The sequence below is a fragment of the Cervus elaphus genome, chromosome 13 (assembly GCF_910594005.1).
Source record: "Cervus elaphus chromosome 13, mCerEla1.1, whole genome shotgun sequence".
NCBI lineage: Eukaryota > Metazoa > Chordata > Mammalia > Artiodactyla > Cervidae > Cervus > Cervus elaphus.
In genome coordinates, this window is record NC_057827.1 from 60335395 (window position 1) to 60350805 (window position 15411).

The window sequence follows — 15411 nt, forward strand, 5'->3', positions numbered from 1 at the left end:
ATGGGGCGCTTATTAACCTCCAAATGCCACCAGCTCAGCGGGGTTTGGCCTCAGAGAGACAGTTGTCTGATAGCAGTAACTCTGCAGCTAGGGCCCACATCCTTTTGTGATGTTAAAGGGGTTCTGTGCTCGCTCTGCCTCGCAGTAAGCACAGCTTATGTGGGAGAATGCAGAACAGTCATAATGGGCCTTCTGTGTCTCTCCATACAGCTCATACCTATGTGGTTGCCAATGATTCAGTCAAATATCAAGGTAAGTCACCCCTGGGTGGCCTGGAAGCTCACTTCCCTCCAAAGAGGCTCATTACATTCATAGGGCTCCACCATGCTCCACTCAACTGCCTGTTTGTGGTCCCTGGGGACTAATAATGCAGGAGACCCTGTGGACCAGGTAAGGAGCATGTGGCTGAGGTGACAGCAAGAGCCGATATCCTACTACTCATCACTGATGAAAGGAGAGGGGGAAGATCCCAGAGCTGGACAAGGCTCCGTTACTGACTAGATAGAATATAGGTGAGCAGCGACTCTGCCTTCAGTGGATACCCTTGGGGTCTGGTCCCAGGCATGTCCGGTGCTATTTCCTGGCTGCCAAGTTTGACTTTTTGTCATGGGAAGGATTATATTAAGAAAAGATAGCATTGAGTGAATGATAGAGTTGAACAAGAGGGGACTTGCCCACACCTCTGCCGTTTTACATAAGAGGAAGCACAGGATCAGAAAGAAGAGTAACTTGGACAGGGCCGCCAGCCAGGAAGCAGAAGACTGAATGTATTTCTCACTGCCAGGCCCCACGATGAGTGACGCATTGTCACTGTGGGGCCAGACATACTCCGCGGCTGGGAGTGTAGTTACTGGGGCCTAGCATTAAGCTGGTGGCGCTAACCACCCACTCCATCCAAAGCTGGGTCCTGTCTAACAGGCACTGGGAGTGTCACAGGAGAAGATGGAAGTCTTTTTGCTGGATCTCCTCTCAGAGTTGGGATGGGATGCTCATGGAAGCAAAGGAAGTGACCTCAGGGGGCCCAGACCCCAAGGTAGAAATATAGCTGCCAGCTATAACCACAGGCTTTGAGCCCTGGTTCGTGGCATTGCTGCTGTTGGTGGCCACCGGTAAGCCCAATGGCTTTGCTGAAAACCTCATTGGAACAGTAGCTTCTGTTGTGAAAACTGCTTAGACTTCCACCCCGAGGCATTCTGCGCTGCCCTCCTCCCTGCGTGGTGGTCATCTGTGGCAATTTGACGTGGCCCAGAGTGCTGAGAGGAGGCCAACAGAACTTGATGAAAGGCTAGGAAAAAGAAGAAAAACTCACAACCTAGCTCCTTCCAGTGCATGAACTTGAGAACAGAAAGACTATAATCGTGATTAAGATGTCCCAAGCACTTACTGCGTGCCAAGTTCTGTTCTGATCCCTGTTAACTCATTTATGAGTGAGTGTTATGAGCCCTACCTTGCCCACGAGCAAATCCAAACACAGGTCGTAAACTTTGTTCCCTAAGTTGTTTACAGAGGAGGAGCCAGGATTTGAACCCAGGGAGCCTGGCAGCAAAGCCTTCAACGACAGGTGCTCATAGTGAACAGCTCCTGGGGTCAAGTCTAAGTGTCAGCCTGTACGCTGGAGTTGCCGTGCATCAGTCTAGATGGGAAAGGCATCATCTGGGTGGATTTGGGCCAGGTGGGCTCTGAGGTGGGCTCTGAGGACATGGTACCAGCCCACATCCCTTGCCCTGGGCGCTGCCACAGTTGAGAGCCGGCCTTCTTCAGGCCAGTCAGTCCCCATGCCACATGTAAGTTCCACCTGCAGAAGGAGTCCAGGCCAGCACTCCCTGGGAGGATGGGGAACCTCAGGAGGAAAGAAACTAAACTGCCTGTTCTTGCCCCTTCCTTGACAGCACTTATCTGCGGGACTCCAGCTCCGCCTCCAGGCCATTCAGAACAACGTGAACCACCACAGCCTCAGGACGCTGCCGGGCTCCGCCCAGAGCAGCGCCGGCCTGGCCGCCCTTCGCAAGTGGCTGCAGTGCACCCAGTTCAAAATGGCGCAGGTGGAGATCCAGTCCTCAGAAGCAGCCTCTCAGTTTTATCCTCTCTGAGCGGACTCCACGGCCCTCAGTGTCAACACTCTGGTTTAGCAATAATGGGTTTCCAAACAAAACAATTCGATCCAAGCAGGTTGGGGAACATATTGGTACTGTACATTCTCTTTCTAGTTTAGTAAAAAGACGTGCAGAGGCCGGAGAGTGCCACAATGACGCTTTCTTGCTACACATTTCTGATGACTCCTTGGGCTATCTGATTAAGTGTTTCCTTACATTATTTTTTAAAAAAACCAAATCATTTTTCTTTAACTAACTTCTATTTTTTTTAAGAAAAAAAAAAAATAGACTGGTGGGTACTCACAGAAAAGTTGTATAAGTCCCCCTGTTGCTATTTTTGATGATAGAGAATAAATAGGGTTTTTGAAACCTTTGTAGTGTTTTTTCTTAAAATCCACTCTTGGCAATGCAATAAAAAAAAGAAAAAAGAAAAAAAAACCGTCACCATAAGCCAGTGACACTTGACTGAAGCTTTTTTGTCATTATCCTGGGAGAAGCGGCAGCTTGCAAGGACCATTACAAAGTGCACTTAGAAATTAGGTGGTTAAACTGTGCCAATTGTTTCCTTTGTTTCCTAATGTCATTTTCCAGGACTGTCCAGTACGTTTTGATTATTTTTAAAACTAGGTTTTTCAGCTCATTCGTTCTAGGCTGTACTTTCTTGTATGCTTTATGATGACCACTTTAGTTTTGTGAATAATAAATTTTATTCTTTTGTTAACATTTGTATACAATTCAATTTAAAACTGTAGACTGCATACTGGACCATACGATTCCCCACGCTGGCACAGAACACTGCACCTGGAGCTACATTTCATAAAACAGAATTTTAATAGTGTAAGAGCACCAAGATTTCTCAGCACTTATACTTAGCGTTTGACTGTGCATTCACAAATGATATTTCTCTTCTCTATCCCTGTAATGCACTGACTAAAAGAATACTTAATATACATTTAAGCTGTATATTGACATGCTATTAAATGCATTTTTTATTATCTTTGTGAGCCTGGGGTTTTTTAAAATCAGTTTATAGAGCTAGGGTTTAGTTCCCGACAACCATTTCTTCTAAACTTTTAAAATGTATAAGTTCTCTTAACAGTGAGTACAATTTTAAGAGGAGAAGGCTTTCTTTAAGATCATTTGGTGAGAGGAATACCCAATGTGTTTGAAGTCCCTTCTCTTGGAGGAACTTTGAGGGCTTGAAACTTTTTTATTTACATTAGTTATGAAGAAGTTTCTCTTTTCTTCTGGGAAGTCTGATGTCTTAATGCTTCTTGGGGAAAACAAGTCCTCAAATATTTAAGTACTTTGCAGGAGTTCTGGAAAGATAGAGTGTCAGATCTCCATTCTTATGAAAACTTATGGGGAACAAATAGGTCCCTAGAATAAGTATATAGAAATGATTATTCTTCATATTTTGCTAATGAACTCTTGAAAAGGGCCTTTCGAGTCAGAATTCTCTGTCCCAGTCGTGCTTGGTTATGCTTCTGTGCACATTATGTCTTGTATTATGAAAAGTCGTGCATGTACTTATCTCATGTGTAAACTGTGATGGCTTTGAGGATGTGTCCTGTCTATATCCCTAGGGTTTGGCATGTAGTATGTATTTAATTAATGTCTAGTGAATTGAATGGATTTGATTAAGCAGCAGGTCTTTCTTGAGCTACCCAGTGGGCTCAGCAAGGGCTAAATTGTGATTTTCTAATTTTTATGCAAGGATTCCTAGAGGGGGTTACAGAAATGGCCAGAGCAGGAGGCCCTGGCTGCTTTCCCTGGGGTTTAACTGACTTCCTATCTGGGCTCAGCTGTAGACCCAGCTCCTTAGTAGTCCTGAGCCCACGCTGCCACAGGCAGCCAGGATCTTGGTGGCCCAGTCCTCCCAGAGTCATCCATGGCTACTTCTCCAACTCCATTTCCTTGAATGAACTGCCTCGATTTCCCTTGTATTCGCACCCCCCTACAAGGGCTGGAGATGACTCCTTAACTCAGCCCTCTTAACTGGATCCCTTCTAATGCTTCCTGCTATCCAGACCTATTTCCTTCACACCAGTTACAACCTGGTGACTCGGTCCCACTTTAGGAGGTCTCCTTCCTTGCCCCTCAGAATTGTGTGACTGACCCGAATACTGTCTCTGCTGGGACCCTGCCGCTTCTCCGGCTGATAGAGACCAGCAAGTTTCTCTGGCTTACAGCTCCCTCCTTCTCACTTCACTACCCAGAATCCCTATCTTTTTTTGTTATGTCATTGTGTTAATCTCTCCAGCAAGTGGGGCTCAGGTACTTGGAAGAGAAAAGCCAGGAAAAGAAAGGACAGATGGAAGTTTAGCAGGATTGGGTCCTTACAAGGAGAAGCAGAAGCCATTCACCTAGGTCAGGAGTCAGACAACTACAGCCCACACCTGTTTTTGTAAAAAGTCTAATGAAACACAACCACACCATCCATTTGCATATTGTCTACGGCTGTGTTTGTGCTAGGACGACAGCAGAACTGAAGGATCATGACAGAGACCATGTGGTCCTGAAAGCCTACATTATTTACCATCTGACCCCTTTACAGAAAGTCCCCTGACCCCTGGCCTAGGTGAAGGTCACCGAGGAGCACTGAGTTGAACCCTTGCATGGGTGTATTTTCCCTAAAGCCTCAGGGTTTTTGAAATTGTATTATTAGTGTTTCCTCATCTGTGAAATGTGGACAATGACACATTCTACCTCATGGGGTTGTTGAGATGATGAAATAAAAGAATGCAAGGAGCTTAGATCAATGCCTGGCACATGTTAAGCACTCAATGAAAAGTTATGTGTTATTGTTTTATATTCTCATGTTAAAGCCTGGAGAAGTAAGCCTACTTGTCCAAGGTCTTACCGCTAGTCAGAGGCAGAACTAGAACTTGACCCCAGGTTGCCAGACCCCAGGGATTGTGTTCTCAACCACTGCCCATGTTGAGCCCTGCGACCCCATACTCCAGCCCAGGGCGATGCCTCTAACAGCAGCACAGACGTCAGAGAGACTCCAATCCCAATTTGGCCAATGCTGAATATTGGCTTGGAGAAGGGCCAGGAGTCAATTGTTTCCCTTCCCTCACTGAATCCTACTCATTCCAGAGTGTGAAAAGCACATTCTGAGATTCCCAAGGGTGGAATGGGCCAACATCTGCAAATGCATAGATTCCATGATTGTTTGCTGTGGGCACACCTCTTACTAGTTGGGTGACCTTGGACGAGTTACTAAGCCTCTCTGGACCTCTGTTTTGCCTTATCTGTAAAATGGAGCCGTCTACCATGGAAAGTGCAAATGAGTGGAGGACTGAGGTGGTGGTTGGGAGACTGTGCCAAACACTATGGACCTCCAAGAAGACCTGTGCCACCTTATGAAGACCACATGAGGGGACAGCTCACAACTGCAGGCTCATTTGGGTTTTCCTTCAGCCAGTCCCTCTGAATCTAAACCTACAAGACCCACAGGAGCTGAAATGCACTCATTAACCAAGGATGTCCAGTCTTCATTGTATACCATCTTTACAAGCGTGTCGTTCCACCTGCAATGGGATATTTTCAGCAACTCTCTTCCCCAAGAGTCTCATCTGAGGCCAAGGGATTGCAGCATCTTTTCTTCATTTCCAAGCAACAATAGGCCAATCAGATTGGATTGGCTCGGAGAAGATGTGTTATGCACCAGACTCTTTCGTGAGCTTGGACTCAAGGGCTTCTGGCATTAATTGGACAATGTAGATCATTTAATATACCTCTTTAATAGAATTAATGTGCAAATATGTATTTGGGGTATATTGGGTGTTTTAACAGTAATGATCTTAAGGAGCATGAAGGGAGCAATTGGAACACAATGAAATAGAACCAAGCTATGTTTTTATGAGAGTTGAACCTTTTGGAAGAAAAAGGGTTACTAGTAAAAGGCTGGTCAGTCAGTCAGTTCCTTTCACTGACAGCAGTGAGCCTCTTGTGAAGGGAACTCCAGAGAGACCACAAAAATTACCGTTTATTGAGCATCAGCTAGGCCCTAAGCATTTCACATACATTATCTTTACTCCTCTTAGCCCTTTCCTCCCCATGAGATAGCTGTTATTATCATTCCCAGTTTGCAGGTAAGGCAACGGAGGCCCAGAAGTTAAATAACTCATCCAAGTCATACTACATACATAATTACATAATCAAGTCATGCGACATACACACTGCATACATCAAGTCACACTACTGCAGGTGGCTGTAGTCACATAAGGACCAAAATGCCATCTGACTTCAAGTCAGAGCTTCATTCAGTAAATGTTAATTTCTCTTTCCCCCTCCCCGCCCCTGCTTTTTATGGGTCTGGGCTCTTTTGGCTAAAATGTGCCAAGAGCATGGGGATACAAATCTGAGGGCTTCTTCTGAGGCAGCCCAGTCTTGTTAGTGTCTCTGTTTATTATTAATCATCTATAATAAATTTCTCTCAAGCCCGTGTCACTTCATCTGAAAAGGCATTTTCTCCTTTGCTTTGGGAATTCATTTGAAAGAATTGTAGCTCACAAATGAAATCACAGTTTCCCACTTAATAGTTTTATGACAAAGAATAAAATTTATGAATTACAGATTGTGATGATTAGATTAGGGGTCTGTTAAGCGTTCACTCAGCCCTATGGAGACATGCCCCTAATTCAAATAATCATAGGGACCCTCTGTGACGGCTTACTACATGTTAGGCCCTTTAGGTACAGTAATCTCATTTAATCTTCTCGACAATGGCGTAAGGCAGGCATTTCTATTATTACATATTACAGATGAGGAAACTGAGGTCTGGAAAGACAGTATTTGTGGGAGTCACTCAGTAAAAGGCAGAGCAAAATTTGAATCCAGATATATTTGCCTCCAAAAACGTGGCTCTTTCTACTACATAATCCTGGTAGGTAAGTGATAGGTAGATCCTTTGCTATTCGCCAAGTTAACCTAGAACTATATAGACCAGAATTCACCGGCCTGCTGGTTAAACTTGGCCCACGGCATATTTTCTTCGATGAGCTTGAACTTGCCATTTCTCCTCTGACTCCCAAGCAGGAAGACCCCACAGCCTCTCGGCCAACACCCTGTAGCCTCTGGCTTGGGGCGTCACTCATTCACCTGCTCCACCCTGCAGGCCTGTAAGTTGCCAGACCCTCTCATTTCGTGGGGATGGGATTGCCACAGTGTCACTCAGCAAGGCAGTGGCCAAGCAGGACTCGAGGCCATGCTTTCAGCCTCTCAGGTGCCCACTTCTCCCTAGCATCAACGCCCCCATCTACATGACTATGGCCTGCCACCCTGCCTCTACACACCCCCACCAGTCAGTTTGACCTCATTCCAGGTCAGGGCTGGTCTCTCCAAGGTGAGCCCCCTGGCAACAGCTCATCTCTGAAGGGTGCGCGGGACATTGGCGGAAGCCACGGATTTGGTGGAACGAAGAACTGGCTTTTGAATCATGCAGTCCAGACAGGCCCCCGCCCTCCGGCCAGTGGAGAGGGAGCCTCCTGGGGCTGCCTGGCAGACGCCCTGATTTCCACTCCTTCAAGTGGCCACTTGGGAAAGAAAGAAACCAGCAAGTAATCAGGCATGAAGGACAGAAACCCTCCAGGTGAGGACAATCCCGCTGCTCAGATGGGGGTGCAGGGGCGGGGGCGGGCATGGCGGGGGGAGGGCTCCAAAGAGGCGGATCGGGCCAAGTTCAGACCGCAGGGTGTGTGCCCAGAGCCTTCAGCTCAGAGAGCTCACTGCGGGGCTAAGGGCTGGGGGGCGGATGGCGGGGAACACAGACAGGTTCTGCAGCCAGGTCAATCAGGGACGTTCCCGACCATCCGCTTTCTGACCACCAGCGAGTCATTCCATCTGGCTAAGACTGCGTTTCATCAGCTCAAAATGTAGATGGTAATTCCCCTCTCCCGACATTTTTGTGACGAGTAAATGAAATGATGTCTGTCGAGTACTTAGTACAGAGAGGGAATCATAGAACAGGAAGAAGTGCTAAACTTAACGGCGATCACCTTAGGAAATCCAGGCTCCTAGGAATGCCAGGCTCCTAGGAATGCCAGGCTCTGGGCTAAGCAGCTGACACTCAGGCAGCCATTTCTTCCAACTGCAATGTCGTGTGACAGCTGGTGTTTTGCTGAAATGAAATCACAGCTTGCAATGGGCATTTGGCTCCATTCTTTGGGATGCGGCATTCCTACGCTGCTGGGCTGCATGTGTGACTCAAGGCTTCCCCACGTTTCTCTGTCTGAATGAGCAACTGGGAAATCCTCGCCCAGATGGTGCATTGCCTCGTCATTTGGACTTCGTATGGTGTGAACACATCCTTGTGTTTGTCAGGGGGATAATATTTTGAAAATAATAAATGGATATGTCTTTTGTTCTTCTCCAGGAAACCGTGTTCCCCAGCCTAGCTCCGGGGCTGGTGTGGGGTGGGAGGAGGTTCAGACCACACAGGTGGAGGGAACGGAGAGTCTGCCTCTTCTGGACCCTAGTGGACTGGTGGCCGAAGCCAAAGGCAGACAGATGTAAGGCGGGGCTGGGAGGCCAGGGGGGCCTGTCTGCAGCTTCCCTCTCTGGGGTGAGAATGGTGTGCCCAGACGGAAATGTATCAGGGCACCCACGACATGGTGGCACACAGCCTCCAGGAGAAGGGCCTACAGCCCTGGGGTGGGGTTGGGGAGCCGTGAATAGAAGCCCGCACCCCACCTCCAGCAGCTTCTCCCGGCTTGCCTGAGTGTGCAGATTCCAGAGCCCCAGTGGCTAGGCTGAGAGAGCAGGAAGACGGGCAGACCTGTGGCCGGGAGAAGGAGCCTGCCGCAGTGTGGACACTGGCAGGGGGAGGTGTGGCCACCCTCACAGACCGGAAGGGCCCAGAAATAGCCCTGCAGTCACCTGTCCTGGAAGGAGCCCGGGCCGGCCATGAGACCTGCCAGGACCCCGAAGATACACGTGATCTGAACCTGACTCTACCCGCGCCAGAGACCACAGACCCCCACTCAGAACCCAGCTGGGTGCCTCCTGGAGGGGAACAGGCCTGAGGAGGCAGTTCTCAGTCTGAGCACCTACCCCAAAGAGACTGAGTCATCCAAAAGAGACCAGGGAAACTGGAGGAGGCCCAGACACCAACAGCTGGCAAATTCAAGTTTTCCTAGCCCCTCAGCCGCTCCCTTCCATGCTCAATGAGGTGGGAATATGCTCTGAACAGTTATGGGGAATAAAATGCTATATTCTCTTCTTGATGCTATGTGGACAGTGTTAAATGTGTAACCCACAATTAAATAATCAATTAATTAATTCTACAAATATTTCTGGTGCCAATCACTTCGGGAGTCTGGAGATTTGGCAACGACTAAGACCCTCAAATGGAGAAGGAAATGGCAACCCACTCCAGTACTCTTGCCTGGAAAATTCCATGAATGGAGGAGCCTGGTAGGCTACAGTCCATGGGAACACAAAGAGTCGGACACGACTGAGCAACTTCACTTCACTTCAAGACCCTAAAGGGCTTCCCTGGTGGCTCAGCTGATAAAGAATCTGCCTGCCATGCAGGAGACCTGGGTTCGATCCCTGGGTTGGGAAGATCCCCTGGAGATGGGAACGGCTACCCACTCCAGTATTCTGGCCTGGAGAATTCCATGGACTGTATAGTCCATGGGGTCACAAAGAGTCAAACATGACTGAGCGACTTTCATTTCCACTTTTCCACTTTAACTTTCAAGACCCAAAAGTAGAGTAGGCCCCTGTCTTCATACTCCTTACTTTATGTGGGAGAGGAAAGACAGGAGATGCATACATTTATCAACAAGTGTCCTTAGCTGGTGAAAAAAGTGAAAGTCGCTCAGTCGTGTTCAACTCTTTGCAACCCCATGGACTATACAAGTCCATGGAATTCTCCAGGCCACAATACTGGAGTGGTTAGCCTGTCCCTTCTCCAGGGGATCTTCCCAATCCAGGGATCGAACCCAGGTCTCCCACATTGTTGGCAGATTCTTTACCAACTCAGCTATCAGGGAAGACCTTAGCTGGTGAGATGCGCCATATTAAAAATAAACTAAGGGGACATTTAGAGAGGACTAGGAGTGGTTGAAGAGAGCCACAGCTGATAACCGGAGAGAGAGTGGCTGCAAATACCTCAAATGGCAAGGGGCTGGCATACGTGAGGAGGTCAGAGAGGACAGGGTAGCCGAGGGGAGGAGGGCCTGGGAGAGAGGGTGAGGGGGTGTGGGTACAGGAGAAGCAGAGGCTTTGTGAGCCAGTGTAAGGAGTGCAGTTTTTAAGTGTAAAAAATGTCAGGGGCAGGATTTTAACTCATGTATGATCTGAGGTATGTTTTGTAAGGACCCTTCTGGCTTTTGTGGGAAGGATCCAGAGGGCGGCAGGGTAGAAGCAGAGCACCCAGGCAAGGGTTTTCTCTGTGGTCCAGGCAAGAAGTGATGGTGGTTTGGATGGGGGCGGTTGGGGCCGAATTAGGCAGACGGATGTAAGTGTTTTGGAGACGAAGTTGATAGGACTTGCTTGCTTATTGTGTGCGTGCATGCATGCTAAGTCACTTCAGTCGTGTCTGACTCTGCAACCCTATGGACAAGGTCCCTCCAGGCTCCTCTGTCAGTGGGATTCTCCAGGCAAGAAAACTGGAGTGGGTTGCCATTTCTTTCTCCAGGGCATCTTCCCGGCCCAGGGATTGAAACTGTGTCTCTTCTCCTGCATTGGCAGGTGGGTTCTTTACCATTAGCGCCACCTGGGAAGACCTGCTGGCTTATTGGCCACTGGCAGATGTTCATCCCTGAGGACATGTCCCATTTGAAAGGTAAGGAGGAATAAAGGCTGATTGTCAGGGTTTGGGCAGAGAAACAGTGGTGGTGGAAGAGGCCAGGTGTGGAGGTGAGGACATGGGGTGAAGAGAGATCATGGGCGAGAGTCAGGAATCCTTCTGGGTCTGACAAGATGCCCCCGGACAGCAAGTGTGCGGTCAGGTGCACTCAGATCTGGGATGATGGGGGGGCATGGTATGCATTTGAGGGGAGGTGAAGGTGGGACAGGATGAGCTCCCTGAGAGGGTGTGGCAGACAGACGAGAGGGATTCCCCAGAGAGGCCCGGCCAGGGGGAGGCAAGCCGGCCACGGCGCCCGGCTAGCGTCTTTTCTCATCACCCTCGACAACTAAAATTGTGCTGTTTGTCATCGCCGGGCAGTGAACACGACTGTGGGCCTGAAATCTCATGTATTCATTCCTAGGATCCAGACATGGTTATTACACTTATTTTTAGTTTGACATAAAAATGAAATAGAAGATTAAGTTCTCACAGAGAACATATGAACCCCTGATAATATATCCCACTTGAAAGGTTGAGGGCAAACCTCCAGGTGAAAAATCAGTGGGATGAAGCCAGCCCCCTGGAATTCCACAGGACAGGGGCCCCCTACTTGTCAGTCCTCTTTGAGGACAGGTTCAGAGCAGACTCACTGGAGACTATCTGTGTGGTGGGCTATGTGGCCACCATCCTCTGGACCCCTTGTCTTTCTGGGTAGATATTGGGCTGGGCTCACGTCAAGGGGGTGGTGCCCTGTACTCTGACGTCCCCTGACCTGCATGCCCACCATCAGAGTGCCTCTTTCTTTGCGGGGAGGGGGTTGGGGGGGCTGCCCGACTCCCTTTAAATAATTGGGTTATTTTCACGTATCGGTGAGTCTGAAAAGGAAGACGTTTTTGAAAAAATTAAGGGTTGTCAGGAGGGGACTTGAAGATCAACAAACCAAATTTTGTGCTTGCTCCTGGTTTCTGACGGTGGAGACAACAAGTCACTTCTTTGCTGTGGGAGGATTTCCTGACGGCCCCTCTTAGCTGGCAGGCAGTACGCACTCATGACCTTTGGGAAGGGTGGCTTGTGTTTGCCTAGGGCAAAGGCAAAGGAGCACGCTTGCCCTCAGCCAGCTCTGAAGAGGAGAGAGATTAAGCCTGGACCTCCTGCCTTTTGGGGTTCACCGTTCTCTGTTGGCCCCAGATGGCCCTGGCTGAGGTTGGCCAATAGGAAACGACCCCAACCCCCCTGAGGAAACCTGAAGACATGGGGCTGTGGCATGCGTGCAGGAGCACTGGGGGGGGGGGGGGGTCAAAGGTCAGGGGCTTCTGTCAAGGGGATGACGGAATGACCGCCTTGCAGCCTCGTCAGTGGTGACCGTGTCCACCAGAGGGCTAAATGATGAGAGCCCAGTGCAAGCTCACGGGGGCAGAGTTCTACTTCCTGTCCCTGAGCAGCCGTCCCAGGAAGACCCTCTTGATGCCACCCGGTCACCCACAGAGAGCCATCAAGAGTGAGGCCCACAGTCAGGCTCCAAGGGAGCCTCGGGCCACTGCTCCTCACAGCGAGCCCTGGATCGGGCGTAGTGGGGGAGGAGCAGGCTCTGTGCTTCCGGCCAAGAGGAGGCGGGCGGCCCAGGGTTGCCATTCACATTGTTCTGGGAAGCCCTGCAGGCCTCTCTGTTTTCCAGGAGCCCTCACTACTCCCCGGGGGCCTAGTGAGGATGCCTCACCTTTGGTCGAGGGGCTTCCCAAGTCTGTGGCCCCCATGACTGGGGCGAGACCTCCTTGAAGAGTGAGAGAGGAGGGACCACCTGTGTACAGGCCTATCTCTGGGTGCTTCTCCGGGGTTGAGGGCATCCTTAGAGTCCAGGTGCCAGTATTAAATGGCAGAGAGTGAACAGGAACTAAAGAGCTTCTTGATGAGGGTAAAAGAGGAGAGTGAAAAAACTGGCCTAAAACTCAGCATGCAAAAAACGAAGATCATGGCATTCAGTCCCATCACTTGAAGCAAATAGAAGGGAAAAAAGTGGAAGCCGTGACCAGATTTTATTTTCTTGGGCTCCAAAATCACTGTGATGGTGACTATAGCCATGGAATTAAAATCACTTGCTCCTCGGAAGGAAAGTTAGGACAAACCTAGTGAAGATGAAAGTGTTAATCTCTCAGTTGTGTCCGACTCTTTATGACCCCATGGACTGTAGCTGCCAGCCTCCTCTGTCCACGAATTCTCTAGGCAAGAACACTGGAGTAGGTAGCCATTTCCTTCTCCAAGGGATCTCCTCAACCCAGGGATGGAACCCGGGTGTTCAGTATTGCAGGCAGATTCTTTACCGCAAACCTAGATCGCATATTAAAAGCAAAGACATCACTTTGCTGACAAAGGTCCATATAGTCATAGCTATGGTTTTTCCAGTAGTCATGTATGGATATGAGAGTTGAAGCATAAAGAAGGCTGAGCACTGAAGAATTGATGCTTTTGGATTGTGGTGCTGGAGAAGACTCTTGAGAGTTCCTTGGATAGCAAGGAGATCAAGCCAGTCAACCCTAAAAGAAATCAGCCCTGAATATTCATTGGAAGGACTGATGCTAAAGCTGAAGCTCTAATATTTTGGCCACCTGCTGTGAAGAGCTGACTTATTTTAAAAGACCCTGATGCTTGGAAAGATTGAAAGCAGGAGGAGAAGGGGACGACAGAGGATGAGATGGTTGGATGGCATCACCCACTCAATGGACATGGGTCTGAGCAAACTCGGAGATAGTGAAGGACAAGGAAGCCTGGCATGCTACAGTCCATGGGGTTGCAAAGAGCCAAACATGTCTTAGCGTCTGAACAACAACAGCAGCAACAAATTGGGTGAAAGGGGTAGGGGAACTTGAAGGCATTTAGTGCCTGGGGGCGGGGGGTGGGGCAGGGGAGAGTGGAGGAGGAAAGTGAGTGTCCAGTGGGGCTGGTCACTAGTCAGGCGGGGTGTGTGTGTGTGCCCCAGGATGAGGCCTTAGGGAGGCCACCGCCTGGAATCAAGTGCCACTGGTCACTCCCGCTCACCGAACCGTCTTCTGAGATGCCACACTCGGTGTGTCTCAGTGCGGTATTGCAGAGAAGGAAGAATGGCCATTCCCCCTTGGTCAGGGGCAGTCATTCCAGCACACCTCCGGGGGGCCCTCTGGGGGGGCCTGTGGATCCCACTGTGTCTCACACCAGGGTGGCAGCAGCGGGACCCCAAGCAGGAGGTGGGAGGCTCATGGGTGGGCATGAAGCCGGCAGGTGGGCAGAGCATATGCTGCTGTTTGCCATGTTGGTCTCGAGCTGGAATCTCAGCAACAAGTCCCAGAGATGTGAGTGGAGACGGGACGTGGCAGGGGACTCTGCCTATCTGTGCTGACGGCTCCCCAGCCCCGGTCCTCGGCCCCTCCCCGCCCCCTCTCCCAGGCTGGCCCTGCTTCCTGCTGCCACCCCCACCCTCCACTCCCTGCCCGGGCACCTGCAGGAGTTGGCAGCGCCTCGCACACAGGCCTGGTGTCGCCTGCGTCCTGCCTGTTTGGCCTCGGGCTTTGCTCCCACAAATTCTACCAGGCTGGAGCTCAGGGCCATCGGGACGAGGCCTGAAGTGTTCCACCGGATCTCTACCAGGGGGTACCCGAGTGGGCCACCAGCGGGTAGAAGAGCTCTTGCTGTGGCCTAGATGGCAGTTTTTTTATTAACAACAGCAGTGACAATGATCGCAGTGATGGCCACTGTCCACTGTGGGCCCAGTGTATGCCAGGACCTGTGTTGGGTTTCAGCAAATGACAGCTCGTGGAATTCCAGGGGGTACCACTGAGATGACGACCTCCTGGCTCTCAGCGGGGACCTCCATGGATTCCCCGCTCTGCCCTGATCCCAGGTGCCTGAGACATGGGCCCTTTCCTCCTGAGACCCTGTGCGGAGCCGACATCCCCCTGAGCTGTCGGGTTGGACAGCACTCTGACCCCCCAACTCTGGGCACACAGAGCCCTCCCGATTGCCTCTGTGGAGCTGACTCTGAAGCCGTGGGGACCCAGGTGATGGGGCCCTGCGGCATCCCAGCTGTGGGGAGATAGTCTGGGCTGGGATTCCCTCCGTCATGTCCGGCGGCTGTGTGCTGAAGGCACTTGCGTCTGTGTGCAAACCCAGCCCCACCCACTGTCTGTGTCTGCGTGACCTTGGCTGTCTCCAAACTGTTGCCTCAGCCCTCAGATAAAACCGATGAGGCTGCAGTCTCTCTCCATCTCACCCTGCCAATCAGAGAGAAACCCCTTCCCTCCAAAAACCCGGGGAAAGAGGACTGCTCCTGCAGGGCTGGGACCCATCTGCCTGGGGGCACAGGGCAGGCCACCACAGCGCTCTGAGCTGCTGGGTGAGGAGGCGCTGCAGACCAGAGGGGGCCGAGGTCCGGACCGGGGGTAGCAGGAGCCCCGCCCCTGGCCACAGCTCCGGCCATCTCCCCTCCAGCGTGGGCTGCGGGTTCTTGCCCCCCATGATTCCCACGAGGACTTGTCAAATGAG

At 50.5% G+C, this 15411-nt stretch overlaps 1 protein-coding gene across 5 annotated transcripts in view; it reads left to right on the forward strand.

Moving 5' to 3' along the window:
• UNC79 (unc-79 homolog, NALCN channel complex subunit) overlaps positions 1–2808 on the forward strand; it is a 267633-nt gene extending 264825 nt beyond the window's left edge. For all 5 annotated transcript variants that reach the window (XM_043922505.1, XM_043922506.1, XM_043922507.1 and 2 more), the window contains 2 exons: positions 211–252; positions 1890–2808. In XM_043922505.1, coding sequence (XP_043778440.1) covers positions 211–252; positions 1890–2090 — 243 coding nt within the window. In that variant the 3' untranslated portion in view covers positions 2091–2808. The remainder of the gene's footprint in view (positions 1–210; positions 253–1889) is intronic.
• The last annotated feature ends 12603 nt before the right edge of the window (positions 2809–15411 follow it).